At 39.6% G+C, this 14,282-nt stretch overlaps 2 protein-coding genes across 6 annotated transcripts; both read left to right on the forward strand.

Annotated features, from left to right (window-relative positions):
- The first annotated feature begins 869 nt into the window (after window positions 1-869).
- Window positions 870-10,682, forward strand: LOC149030321 (GRF1-interacting factor 2-like). 5 transcript variants are annotated; one of them, XM_089142596.1, is made up of 5 exons: window positions 870-1,286; window positions 3,254-3,330; window positions 8,843-8,927; window positions 9,004-9,478; window positions 9,576-10,682. In XM_089142596.1, the coding sequence occupies exons 1-4, from the start codon at window positions 1,209-1,211 to the stop codon at window positions 9,460-9,462; spliced, it is 699 nt and encodes a 232-aa protein (XP_088998722.1). In that variant the 5' UTR covers window positions 870-1,208; the 3' UTR covers window positions 9,463-9,478; window positions 9,576-10,682. The 5 variants fall into 5 exon arrangements, with proteins under 5 accessions (XP_088998722.1, XP_088998724.1, XP_088998723.1 ...); XM_089142598.1 differs by having other exon boundaries at window positions 870-1,026; window positions 1,179-1,286; window positions 9,004-10,681; XM_089142597.1 differs by having other exon boundaries at window positions 870-1,042; window positions 1,168-1,286; window positions 9,004-10,680.
- Window positions 10,683-11,995: 1,313 nt separating this feature from the next.
- LOC149030322 (S-adenosyl-L-methionine-dependent methyltransferases superfamily protein) lies at window positions 11,996-13,850 on the forward strand. The gene is made up of 2 exons (XM_089142603.1): window positions 11,996-12,663; window positions 12,977-13,850. Exons 1-2 carry the CDS (start codon window positions 12,112-12,114, stop codon window positions 13,427-13,429), a joined length of 1,005 nt encoding a protein of 334 aa, XP_088998729.1. The 5' UTR covers window positions 11,996-12,111; the 3' UTR covers window positions 13,430-13,850.
- The last annotated feature ends 432 nt before the right edge of the window (window positions 13,851-14,282 follow it).

Raw genomic sequence — 14,282 nt, forward strand, 5'->3', positions numbered from 1 at the left:
GAAGGTTGAACCTTTAACCGTTTTACTAACCCACGGTTGTTATAATTAGTATTAATGCATAATTTACATAAAAATGCTTGCATTATGGATTTTTATTTGTTGAAGAGGCTGCACCATGTAGCTCGTAGTCTAGATTTGACCATGTAATCTTCTTCCGGCCTTTTGATTTTATACCATCCGATTTCTATCCGAGCAAGTGGCGAAATCTAGTGCTGGCTGCTGGCTGGATCTGATGCAGCAAATAAAAATCCCATTTTAACCGACGAAAAGAGAAAAAGCTTGAAGTACCATTCATGATCTTGGTCTTATGCCAATGGAGGAGTAGTAGGATGGTTAGGAACCCGCTTCTCAGTGGAGAGGTCATGGGTTCAACTCCTGCCGGCGGCATATGTATTATCCCAATCCCCATATATAAAAAGCGCATTTGTACCCAAAAAAATGATCTTGGTCTTATGCCAATGGAGGAGTACTAGGATGGTTAGGAACCCGCTTCTCAGTGGAGAGGTCATGGGTTCAACTCCTGCCGGCGGCATATGTATTCTTCCTATCCCCATATATAAAAAGCGCCTTTGTACCCAAAAAAATGATCTTGGTCTTATGCCAATGGAGGAGTAGTAGGATGGTTAGGAACCCGCTTCTCAGTGGAGAGGTCATGGGTTCAACTCCTGCCGGCGGCATATGTATTATCCCTATCCCCATATATAAAAAGCGCCTTTGTACCCAAAAAAATGATATTGGTCTTATTCCTTTGACCCAAAAATAGAAGATCTTGATCTTATTCTAATTCACTGGAAAGCGTAAGCCCATCAGAGTTGGCTTCGACATGTGGCCCATAAAGCAAAGGCTACGACCCATTTTTGAAGTTGATGATCCATTTTATTTACCAACCCTCTGGGCATCGGGAAAAACAGGCATTAGCAATTCCAGAAAGCTCCAGAAGAGCCCACTGCGCAGCCATTGTCCGAATGAAATGAATTGCAGAAAGCTGTGAAAGTATAGAACACAGAAACCTGCGAAACTGCGAAGGTAATGGTGTGCAACAGTAAGCAGCTCTCGCCAAAATCAATCTTCCTCTCTCTTTTGGGCTCTTCTGTTTTTTGAAAACGCGCGTATATATAAATATTCACTCAAAATTTGGTTCCCTCTCTCTTTTCCCCGTCTCTCAAGTATCAACACAGAATCACAGACGGCAAGGAAGGAAGTAAGTAATGCAACAACCACAGCAAATGCTTCCCATGATGCCTTCATTTCCTCCAACGAACATTACAACGGAACAAATTCAGAAGGTTATAATACTCCTTATTGATTCTATCCTTTCCTCAATTAGGGTTTTCCTTCGATTTATCTTCTTCTTTTGGTTTTTTGGGAACGGGCGTCACGGGTTTCAACTATTTGGTAGATTATTCGATTTTCAGGTCCATTTTGTATGCATATACGCGGTGCATTTCGAATCACGTGAAATTTTCCGTTTTTGTTTCCGAGCTGTACGGACGGATCACTGGATCCTTTGGATTCCAACAGTATCTTATATGCAAAGCCATCCCTCCTTATAATGTATTCAGAAGAATCAGAACCTGGTCTCGACTTCACGGTTGCTTGTTCTTTCTTATAGCGTAGAGGGTGGTCCGTCTATTGAAGAAGATTTTAGTGATTGGCGCACTGCCTTAATAGATCACTCATGCACTCTCCCCTGGATGATGACATACTGTTTTCTGAAACTTTAAGGAATCTAGTGTACCTTAATCTCTGACTAGAAGATTTGGTTATAGAGATGTATAATATTATTGTAATCGATCACTCAAGCAAGGATCAGGGTTATGCTATTCCAAGTTACATTATTTCACATACGAGTCTAGTTTAACGTGGGATGCGGTGCCAGACTCAGCCGACCCGGAAATATAGGCTTTTATTTGTATCCTTAAGTTATTTCACTTGTTCAACAGAAAACATCAATTCAAAAAAAGAAAAAGAAAAATATCCAGAAGAAGATGCTTTTTATTCGAGGCTTAGTTCCCTCTTGCGTTTTATTGTAATATCTCAGGGGCAATAAAAATAAATTTGCTCCTTTAAGTGCGTGTGAGTGTGGGGGGTCTTCTTCTATCCTCTTATTTCTATTTTTATTTCTTTATTTATTTATTGGGGGTGGGAGTGGGGGTTCGTTTTGTGTGTTGGGCTCAAAAGTAGCATGGTTTGTTGAGTGGGAAGGATAAGGATGAGAAACTTGAAGTGTTAAGAAAATTTCATACTGCATACGCTTTTGCAATTGAAATTTTGTTGTTCCTAATTGATGGCTTGTACTCTATAGTGGTTGCACATTTGTTTTTCCATTATTTATACCTTGATATGTTGAGACTCTTTAAACAGAATGAGCAGAGAGTTACTGCATACGCTTTCCCGTTGGACTTTGTTGTTCTTGATTGTTGGCTTCTATTGTATTTTGGTCATATATTTATTTTTCATTGTTTATGCCTTGATGCTTGTGAACTCTTTGAATAGGACAAGTAAAGAGGTAATCTTTGATATGAAGTCTTGGAAGCTATGCCTGATTGTTGCTAATTGCAACTGGAACTCTATACTTGAAGATCCATGCATGTTCCTTATCTCTATATTGTGTTTGAACTTTCCCTATTATCATATTTTACTGTTGTTCCTTAGTCCCTGAATCTAAATCTGCAAAGGAAACAAATGAAAATATTAAACCACTGGAAGTTGAGTTTCTTAGCTAGATTAAACTTTTTGCTATCTTAGTAGTGGCAGTTGGCGCTAGGATCCAATTAATATCAGATAAAGTATACAATTCTGAGATGGCTGCCAATTATACCTGCTGATCTGTTTTTTTGTCTACATATGCTAATATGGAAATTTGATGTGAATTCTGAAACAAAATTCATGAAGCTAATGCCATGTCATCGGCACCAGGCTCAGTTTAGTATGCTACTATTAAATTTATGTGCTTATAACAAATGTTTATATCTTAATGTATGTCTGTTTCCACTGATTAATGGCTATACTTGCAAATTCTCCCTCCAAACTTTTTGCATGACTGCTATGTGTTAGTCTTATTGTTCTTCATAGCTCAGAGAGTTGAAAATCTTAATATCTCATAAAGCGGTTGATCTTATTAGTGTCTTCAGTTAACTTGATTTGTCAATATTTCGAGAATTCTATTGGCAGGGGTCTTATTTTTCTGATAATTTGATGGAGTTAGTGGCCCTTGTGTTTCTAATATTTGTTGGTATTGTTATTTGTGCAGTACCTGGATGAAAACAAGAAACTGATTCTGGCAATTTTAGACAATCAAAACCTTGGAAAATTGGCTGAGTGTGCCCAGTAAGTGACTTTATATGATTTCCTAATTTTGTCGATTTTCGCCTTCATATGTTGGCAGTGCCTATTATTTCCCTCTATTATCTCGGAGTGCCTAAATAAGGGGCAGGCCTGGGTGGAGTGGTCGGTGGACCACAGTTGGAGCCTGAGGTCAAGGCATTGAAACAATCTTTCAGCAAAAATTGCTGTGGTGAGGCTGCATAGGAAAATTGACCTCCTCTCGGAGGGGGGGGGGGGCTTTGCTTGTTTGGAAGCCTTTGGCACCAGGTTCACCCTTTCTTTTTATCTAGGTGTGCCAAAACGTGCATCCTTTTGTGGTAAGAAAAATGAAGGTTTTTCATTTCTGCTTTTGAGTGAATTTCCTTCACCAGTAGCTTGTTTTTTGAGTTGAGGCTTTTCCTGTCATTTAGAGGTGAGAAGCTCTGATGCACATCATCTTTTGTTTTCTCTTGGGGGTTATTTACTGGCCAGAATAATGTTGGAATATGCTTTGCAAGTTATCAAGCCTTTTTTTGGGTAGAAGTTATGTATGCTTGACCATTATTTAGTTATTGAAAGCTAGAACTGTGATGCCCGAAAACTCACTCACACTATATGCACTTATAATGGAACTCTTATAAAAGTTTAAACCTCAATACCAAGTAGATAGGCTGTAACTCCAATGTTTGAACTCGAAGTCCAGGTGGCACCATAACTAAGGAAAATTTTTGAAGTAATCTAAATGATTATTACAAGTTTACAACCCAATTAAAATCAAATTGGTACGGATAGAAATAATTATATCCAGTAAAACATCAAGTATCCTCATTTTGGAATGCATCTTGTCCAATGCTCATTTTTGGCTCTCCACATTATTGTACTTTTTTCGTTGTTTCCGGGTGTTTCATGGTTCTTCATACAAATGCATATCTAAATTTCAGAAATTAAGTCATATGGATTTGAAAAAATATCACCAATTTCATTAAAATACCATGAATTCAAATGCTCTCAAAACCGATGTTCTTCTTGTAGTATTCTCAATGGGTCATTCATGTGACACTGCTAAAATCAGGAATGAAATCATAAAATATAATCAATGACTAGGATGGGTAATGGAGGGTCTGTAGGGATTTGGTAAATCTTGAAAATTCAGAGCTGCAACATTTCTGCATCAGTGGATCTTGGCTTTTGGATCCAGTAGCTGACTCCTATAGAGAAGAAACCAGTTCCTTAAACGTTCTTACCTTGTCATCTCAGTCTACATACCCTAACACATGTGTAACCACCTGAGTTTGATTTGAGCATAGCTAGATCAAGATGCTTAAGGTTTCAAGCGTATGACTGATGTTCAGGGTCTGAGATCTTCATATTATGGAGGTGGATGATCATCCTTTAGTTTTGTGCCCACCATTTCCAAAGTCTTCCCCTCTTCATTTTGATGATGGCTATATTTGTGGGGTCGTCCACCTCCGATTTTAGGGATTTGGGGTCGGCCCTTATGCTGCTCACAAGAATGGACCACAACATGCTGACCTTATTGTTGGTGAATTCAGGTTTTCTGTCATTCGGGTTATGAGTATTTGGGTATGGGGGTTTTACACTATTCCTATTCTCTCTCTCCCCTTCTCACCTGCCGATCTCTCTTTGTCCTTCCACCATTTGAGATTTTAACCTATTTTTCCTTACCTTCCAAAATATTGCCTTGACGTGGAATTCCCCCTCAATGCATGCACAACCCTCTAGAATTGAAATCTGTTAATCAAGAGGGGTCTACAGATGGCCAGGATTCAAAATTATAGTATCATAAAGAAGACTTCCTTAATGTACACCTGAGGTTTGTGACCTTGAAGTTCTCATCTATTAAGTTAAATTTCCAAAAGTTGGGGTAGCTGTTAGCTTGTGCACAAAGCAACAAAATAAATATGTCATCAAATGGTGCCTCAAAATTAAGTGATCCCACATCAAAATTTAAAATCCTAGATCAGTGGTTGACACAGTTTACAGGAAAAGTTAATATTCATATACAGGACATTTTTACCAGTGATCCTTAAAAGGAGCTTATTATGTGCCACTAACACTTGCCATTGCAATTTAGATTCTTCAACTAACTTGGTTCTGGTAATGTTACCTGCTATGTTTATGCTTTTGGTTCATATAATCTATGTAGCTTGTTACCTCCTATGTTTATGCTTTTGGTTCAAATAATCTATGTAGCTGACCCCATTTAGTTGGGATAAGGCTTGTTATTGTTTTTTGGTTCATATAATCTTATGTAGCTGACCCCCAATTTAGTTGGGATAAGGCTTGTTATTTTTGTTTATATAATCTTATCGATGTTATTTCGGCTCAACTGTAAGCCATAGTTGTCCCTATATATTTTATACTGCTGAATAAACTAATATGGTTCTTCATGATGACAGTGGGTGTGTGCTATTCAAGACTTAGTATGATCTGTCTTCTAAATTTACATAGATTAGCTAAATACTGAGTCCAAGAAAAACTGTTGTTGGTGTTGTTCATAAAATCTTTTCCAAGTTATTTCTCCTCTACTGCAAGCCATAATTGCTGTCCTACATATTTTTATATGGCTGAATAACTGATATGATTCTTCATATTGCCTGCGTGGGTGTGTACCATTCAACTATTAGAGTCCAGCTTTGGTGCTTATATCAGCATTTAGTATGGATCTACATATTTTAAATTTACATAGGTTAGCTAAATACTGAGTTAAAAAAAAACTGTTAGTCCACTTTGTGATGATGCATTCTTTGGATACATGACATTCGCACCCTGTGCAGTGGGATTCCTCCCTTGGGTTGATTGGAGGGGATCTTAATGGGGGACTAAATAAAGGAGAAATAAGGATAAAGAAGATAGGGGGAAGAAGGGGAAAGCTTAGAAGAATCAGACTTGAAGAAGGGGAAGGAAGAGAAGAAGCGAAGAACACTCATAAGAAGAAGAGAAGAGGGTGGGGGGAGAGAGGGGGAGTGGGGACTGCAAACACACAAAGCTAAAGCTTCAATTCATTTTTTTTTTCCTATTCCAAGATCAATAAGCTGATTACAAGTGTTTAAATAATAAAAGAGACATTCTTCAATACAAAAACAAGTATAGTAAGACTCTAGGTAATTTAGAACTAGCAAAATTAGAAATCTAATTACAAAAACAAGTATAGTACTAGGACTCTTAGGAATTTAAAATTAACTAAAACTAATCCTAGATATCCCACCCAAATTAGAAATCTAATTACATAATTTTTTCTTCTTGCAAACTGGACTTGGGGCCCACCAAATATGGAAAATTATCTTCTAGGTTGTCCTTCACTTTACTGTAGCCTCAGGGAGGAGAAGAAAAGTAGGGAGAGAGACAAGTAGTTTGAAGAGTCTGTGAGATAGAGAAGAGATTTACCCAAGTGTGGGCTTTGATACCAAATAATGGGAGACAAAATAAAGGAGAAATAAGGATAAAGAAGATGGGTGATGAAGGAGAAAACCAAGAAAAATCAGATTTGAAGAAGGGGATGGAGGAGAAGAACGCTTGTAAGAATGCTAAAGCTTCAATTCATTGTTTTCTCTTCCATGGTTAGTAAGCTGATTACAAATGTTTAAATAATAAAAGAAACATTCTTCAATACAAAAACAACTACAGTAGGACTCCTGGTAATTTAGAAGTAACAATTTTTTTTATCATACTAGGACTCTTAGGAATTTAAAACTGATCCCAGATATCCTTCCCAAATTAAAAATCTAATTACATAATTGTCCCAATAAATAAATAACAAAATCCTAAATTATCTCTAAAACTCCCACAAGAACAGTTTGTATTTTTTCTCCTTGCAAGCTGGACTTAGGGCCCACTAAATTCGAAGTTGTCTCCTTGCAAGCTGGACTTGGGGCCCACCAAATATGAAAAATTATCTTCTGGGTTACTGTTGAGGTTACTGCAGCATGAACGGTAACTTCTGGTTGTGCTGTATCAGATCCCAAGTTCCCAACTAAATATAGTTTCAACATCCATGCCACGTGGTTTAGGGGGAGGTAGTTTCGTGACTTTGGGGATGTCATCAATGGCTAAATCCTTAAGAGGTAGATCTAATTCACTTTTCATTAATGATGCCTCCTTGCTTATATTATATTCAGAATTTTCCTGCAATTAGTAATGTCAATCTATTTACCGTCCAAGTGCTTGCAGTAACATCAGGTTGGTAGTTCATGGGTGCATTACCAAATTAAATGAAGTGTAAATTTATACTAGATAAATGTAAGATTGGCCACCCTCTATAGAACATGTGTGTGGCTTGTGCTATGGGGATTAATGACAATGCTAGTAAGGAGTGCTTTATAGTGCAAGTTAATGGTCTAAAGTGGCTAGGGCATGTTGGTTTATATAGCCTTGAAGTTTTAAGGAATGCTGATTAAGTAAAAGGTATAGCATGTAGATTGGTCGAGACTATGGACAAGACGAGCAATCTAGATTTGTTCAAATTATGGCTTGAAAGCTGATCTGAATGTTGTATTCAAATTGTTGCATGGGGGTGTTCCAACTTCAGGATTTTGTGTTGTAATAAATAATGTAGGTCTGAATGGTCTGATCTTAGTTGGAATCTGTTCATGGTGGAATTTAGACATCACACTACGGGATTTGATCTTGAAATTCAGTTCACATCTGAAGTTGAGATATTCATGTATTCTTTCTGATAAAGATTTAGGAGCTGAAAAGCCTGAAATTATTGAAGTTTGTTGCAATTTTGGATCATGATCTTCAGATCTCTCTCACTGCTTCTCCCTTCACCGCCTATCTAATTCCTTTTGCTTGTATAATATAAAGTGTTATTAGTTGGGCAGGTAAAAGGCAAGTAAATTTCTTTTAGTTTTGTCAATAGAATTTTCCACAGTAAATGAGGTTATCCTGGAGTGGTTTTAATGTCCTGTCCACTAGATTGATTTGGGAACACAAGGTAAAGTATTTTGGTTTGAATTGGAGCTGGCAACGTGCCATCCAAATCTTATAAGCTTCTATGATTGGTCTGTACTGGGCGTTAGTTATTTGAAATCTTTAGTTTATTGTGCTGTCTATTCACCCCATGAAGGTCTCTAGAAGATCATGATGTCATCCATCAGGGTATCACATTTAGGTGGCAGAAGAAATATAACAGGATTCTTACTGGTTTTGAATCATTGAGAAATAATTTATCACAGTCCCAAGTTATTCAATACAGTGACCCACTCAATAGGGAGATGTCAGTTAACAAAAATACCAAGATTTGTGTTTGTCCTTTTTTGTTGTTTTCCCTGTCTGTTTTCTGATAGAAGATCCATGTTTGTTAACAGCTGCTGCAAATGGGATTTTAGATATTATGGCATCGAGGGAAGTATTGACTACAATTTACCTATTCTTGTACTAACCAGTTCTAAAATAATATATTCTAGAAAATAGTAGATTTGGCTGAACAGAATTGGTAGGGACTACGACTAGTTTCATTGATCTGAGTGACTTGTATTTAACATTTTGCTTGTCTGGTTTTGATTTGACATAGGTACCAAGCTCAGCTTCAGAAGAATTTGATGTATCTAGCCGCAATTGCTGATGCCCAGCCCCAGGCAGCAAGCGTGCCTCCTCAGGTAGGTTAGATGCTTGTAAGACACATTTGGCAATCTTTTCTAATTTTCACTGTCGATCCCTGTCAAATATTTGCAGATGCCCCCACATCCTGCAACGCAACAGGGTGGGCACTATACGCAATATCCTCAGGGAGCTATAGCTCAGCAACCTGGTGTTTTTGCTCCTAGGGCTCCCTTGCAGTTTAACCCACAGCAGATGCAGGAGCAACATCAACTTCAGTTACACCAGCAATCAATGCAAAGTCACATGGGCATGAGACCTGGAGGCAACAGTGGGATGGTTGCCATGCATAATGAGACCACTCTTGGAGGTGGCAATGGCGGAAGCCAACCATCTGCTGTAGGTCTAGGTGAGTTTACGCGTGGTGGCGGCAGTGGTGCAGGTGCTTCAAGTGGATCTCTAGACGTACGAGGAGGTAGTAAGCATGATGCATCAGAGACAGGTTCCGGTGATGGGCAAGGAAACCCAGCTGCAGGGCATGGCAGTGCAGATGGGGATCCATCCTACCTTAAGGGAGCACAAGATGGCAACTGAAACGAATTAACTTAAGGTGCCAAAATGAGTAGAACATGTTGTTCCTTACTGGTGCTGCTATACTTATATCTGACTTCCCTGTATGTTTTCCTGATCCCTCTTTGCTTGCAAAGATGCATGTACTTGAATTTTCTACAAACGAATGCAGAAGAATGGCAAACAGAAGCTGTACAAAGTTCATTTCTGTCGTGGTTATATAGGAGATGGTGCAATTCCAGATAATTGGTCCGTGCGATCGAAAGTATGTCTTGGTGCTTCCTGTAGGATTGGTCCTGCTGGTAGCTCATCACTCTGCAAATGGATGGGCTTTGTTTGCGCTCTTCCCCAGTCTCATCACTCTATCTGTGCAGGGGCAATGTGAGGAATCCTGATGGAATAATCCATGATGTGAGGTTAGGTTTACATTTTATGGATTATTTCTGAATATCTCATATACATCAAAACCACTTGCTTTTTCTTTGACCCCAACAGCCCAAGTAACAATCCAATTTGTAAGATGACATTATAATCCGATCTCCTTTTCCTCCCCTAATCTGAATATCTCATATACATCAAAACCATTTGCATTTTGAAGAAGTAGCTAAGCTATGAAGCACCAAGGCGCGACGACCAGAGTTTCTCTGCAACTGGGGTTTCTATGCTTCGTGCTTTGGGTAGCATTGGCAGCACCAAGCAGGACGTTGTAGCTTGGCAATTAGCATGATCCCCTCAAGAGTATTTGACGTATTCTTTTACATTCGAGTGGTAATGAACTGAACTATTTACAAATCCTGCAGATCGATGCATCTGTAATTTGCTCTCTGATAAAAGCTATATATGAACTGTGGAATAAAGTCCGTGCATGGCTATTACAAATTAAGGCCTGGTCATCTTATCACGACCAAGAGGTACAAGATTCTCTTAAATATTGTTTTCCCGTGTGTTGTGGGAGAAGTGTCCGATCTACATGTCGTGGAAAGCTCGGGGAAGCAGATTGGCCGGAATGACACAGGTTAGCCTGTATAAACCTAACACTTGTTGCCCAAAAGGTATGAATAGTTCACTTACTCTCTGAGTAAGATCATGCTCGGAGCCCTCACTGTTGTGTTTTTGACTGACTTGATTGTTAGAGGCGATTTTTCAAGTAGCCCGCTCGGACTCTTTTATGAGCCCAAGACAAGCCAATTGATGGTCGATCGGATTTTGTACGCAACACTATGGTTCTCTTGTGGTTTGAGGAATTGGTAGTGAATTGATCTCCATCAATATCTTATCGATGGAGATCAACATTGATGCCATAAAGATAAATATATAGACATTTATTTAAATTGGTGTAGGTGGCGTGGCATTTCTATATAGCTAGCTCTTCCCTTTAGTTATTCTAGGTATATAGAAATGGTAGGAGTTCATCCGTTACTCCCTTTAATAAATTATTGGCTATTCAAAGCTCCAATGGCAACATTGCAACGGTTTACCGTTAAGATTGCAAGTCTTCAATCCAATCAAAACCTGGTAAAAGAATACAAAATCCATGCTAAGGTCCAATGTCAGAGAAAGAAGAATGAAGATATTAAAAGGTGTCCTATCTATCGCTGTCTCTCTCGTACATAAACAATAAAACATCAAAAGAAAAAGGTGATGCCCCAAAAAGGTCAGCAAAACTTTTACCATTCATGCGAAGCTTCTAAAAGTCATAAAATATATGGATTCGCATACATACGATCGAACGTTAGAGTGATATATGTTAAGTTTAGATTTAGTTAAGAATATTCTTACAGTCAATGTAGGGTTGGTAGAGTGGTAAGATCCATACTTCTCAGTGGAGAGGTCACGGGTTCGACCCTTGCGACAACAAGCATCCCCTAAGGATGTAATCAAGGTGCTATATATATATAATTCTCCACCCACATGGAGATTAAAGTTTCATTCTAAATGGTTAGATGTTTAACAGGTATCCAATATAAAAATAAAATCTGTTTTCTATTTTATTAAAAAAAATTTAAAAATATAGGAATCAAAATCTTTTCTCCTTTTTTTTAAAATGAAAATTTTGTTTTCAACGTAGACATTTATCCATGTGGATAGAAGACGTAGACTGGAATGGAATAACCTAGAGGGAGTACAAGTATTGAATCCGGATCATCACCCCGTCAAGCTTTACTACCACAAATCCCGTGGGACCCACAGGTAAAAAAAAAGATCCCATCATCTAACCCTTGGGTCCACCTGTATTTATGGTGGTAAAGCCGTAGGAGTGCTCCCCAACGGGTAGCTGATCCGGACTCAAAAGTATTTAGGGTTGAGTGGTATTAGAGGGTACCCGTACCCAACCATTTGGGAACCGGAACCCCACTATTTTTTTCTATTTTTGAGTTAATAATCCCATAAGCTAATATGCTACCCGGTCATTTTCAGTAGCTGAGCCATAAATATAAATAAATAAATGGACATCAAACATTACACTTCTTACCAACTCGATATTATATACCCAGATCCTTATCAGAAAAAAAAAAAATCTATATATATATGTAAAATAGACAGACCCACCCGCGTTAATATGACGAACTTCTTATAAATGTTCAAAGAGGGAGACAAGTGAAAGCTGACAATCTAGCTCAAACAGGGCCAGACAAGAGAGAGATCGCAGGAGACAGTAGAGGGGAATCGAAGATGAAAGAGCAGCAGTACTACTATAGAAGGCAATTCAGCTTCTTTAACAAGAAATTCGCTGGGCCAACGCTATACATACTCCTCCTTGTTCTATCCTACTCTATGGGATACTTGTCCGGTTCGTCTTCCTACACCAGCACCAGCACCACCACCACCACCACCACCAAGATTGCCGCCGAAGAGTCCGTCCAGCTTCTTCACCCCATACCCAGAAATAAAACAGCCCCTCTTCCTCTTCCACTTCCAGCATATCAATCCCAACAGGAATTGGAATTGGAATTGGAATCGGACCACTCTCAATTCTCAACTCAGTGCGGCACGCCGATCGAATCGGAGCGAGTCCGGCAGACAATCTTGGATAGAATCTTCAACGGCAACTCCCCTTTCTTGGGCTTTCCTCCACCGCACGTGGTTCCCATCCTGAGGCAGAAACGGCTGAAAGGCTGGGGTTCAAACGGTGCCGTCTTCAAGAACCTTATTCGCAGAGTGAAACCGAGGACCATCATCGAAGTGGGTACTTTCCTTGGAGCATCGGCCATTCACATGGCTCAGGTAGTACTAGTACTAGTAGTATTCTTTTCTCATACATACAAATATATATTCATATTCAGATGAGATTATGCATTCACTTAACAAACATGGTATCATTCCATTCCATACCCCAAGGTTCGCTCACCTGCGCTGCTCTTTTCTCTCTCTCTCTCTCTCCTCCTTTCTTGAATTTTTCTTCGGTTCTTGAGGCTTGCCCTAACAATGGCTTCTTGATCAGTCTTGCCCTAACAATGGCTTGGCTTCCGATTCAGTTACCTCTCTCAGATTCAGCTGGATTCTCATATTGAGATGATTATGCATTCACTTAACACAGGTAGCCAAGGAACTCGGCCTTGTCCGAACTCAAATCATCTGCGTCGACGATTTTCGTGGTTGGCCTGGATTCCATGAAATCGTCAAGGGCGTTCCCATGGTTAACGGGGACGTGACGTTGCTCTACCAATTCATGCAGAACGCGAAACACTTCAACGCAACCGATACCATTCTCCCTCTTCCCTTCTCCAGTGGGTCGACGCTGGACAAGCTGTGCGAGTTGGGAGTGTTTGGAGATCTCATCGAAGTCGACGCCGGTCACGATTTCCACTCGGCCTGGTCCGATATAAACCGGGCCTATAAGATACTGAGGCGACCCGGGGGTGTCATCTTCGGCCACGACTACTTCACCGCCGCCGACAACAGGGGTGTCCGCAGAGCCGTCAACTTGTTTGCTCGACAGAACAATCTCCGGATTCAGATCGACGGTCAGCACTGGGTCATCCATTCTTAGCCGGTTAGCCCCCCCGATTCGCCATGCCACCCCTTTCCCTCATTTTCGCTTCGCACTCTTGTATAGTACAGAATTCAATTCTTCACCTTTGAAATTACAGTTACCAGAGATGTTTACACCCTAATTAAGGGTGCTTGCTTGACTGGTAAAACCAGCAGCAAAGTACTAGTAGTAGAGTGTTCAACCCTACTTATACTATATATAATATTTCTGTCCCTTACATATATAATAAAAAAATTGCCTTTATCCCCTACAAGATTACATGTGATGTGATGTGTGAATCAAGATTGTCACAACGATCAATGTAACAGTAACAGTAAATGCATATTTCATAACGGAGCCTGCAATATACGAGGTTCCATCGAATGTGATGAGTGATTTAACATGAAAAAGAATGTAGCAGTGAGACACCGAGATAGAATTGCACATCAGCCTTGGGATTCCCCAGTGATGCCAATAATTATTAAGAATTTCAGGTATAAAGGACAGAGAATCTCAATGTTATTCCGAACTTGGTGGGACATTACATGATACCACCGTCCATCCAAAACATTTCCAGTCAAGTAAGCTCCTGCTCATCAAACCAAATTTTATACGGTCATGAAGAGCATACATAACTGGGTCGAAGGGAACAAGCAAACCATAAACACGGTGCAACTAATTATTATAATCTGACAACTTGGTTGCGAGCATTGACTAACACTTTGGATGAATACCATGTTACATACAACTCCCGTCCTTTAAAAGGTGACGCCGACGGCCGACCCCTCCAAAATGTTGAAGAGAGTCCTATCTTTATTTCCCTCACATGGCTTGTGGGATCAGAGTACCATGAATGACTTACAAACCACCA

Source organism: Hakea prostrata, chromosome 1 (genome assembly GCF_041222555.1).
Source record: "Hakea prostrata isolate BN-2017 chromosome 1, UWA_Hpros_2, whole genome shotgun sequence".
NCBI classification, from domain to species: domain Eukaryota; kingdom Viridiplantae; phylum Streptophyta; class Magnoliopsida; order Proteales; family Proteaceae; genus Hakea; species Hakea prostrata.

Bases quoted from the DNA above. Each gene is read 5' to 3' on its own strand.
- LOC149030321 (XM_089142596.1), top strand. From the start codon at position 1,209: ATGCAACAACCACAGCAAATGCTTCCCATGATGCCTTCATTTCCTCCA. The intron at 1,287-3,253 runs GTTATAATACTC...TTATTTGTGCAG, and splicing joins CAACGGAACAAATTCAGAAG to TACCTGGATGAAAACAAGAA. The intron at 8,928-9,003 runs GTAGGTTAGATG...AAATATTTGCAG, and splicing joins CAGCAAGCGTGCCTCCTCAG to ATGCCCCCACATCCTGCAAC.
- LOC149030322 (XM_089142603.1), top strand. From the start codon at position 12,112: ATGAAAGAGCAGCAGTACTACTATAGAAGGCAATTCAGCTTCTTTAAC. The intron at 12,664-12,976 runs GTAGTACTAGTA...CACTTAACACAG, and splicing joins CGGCCATTCACATGGCTCAG to GTAGCCAAGGAACTCGGCCT.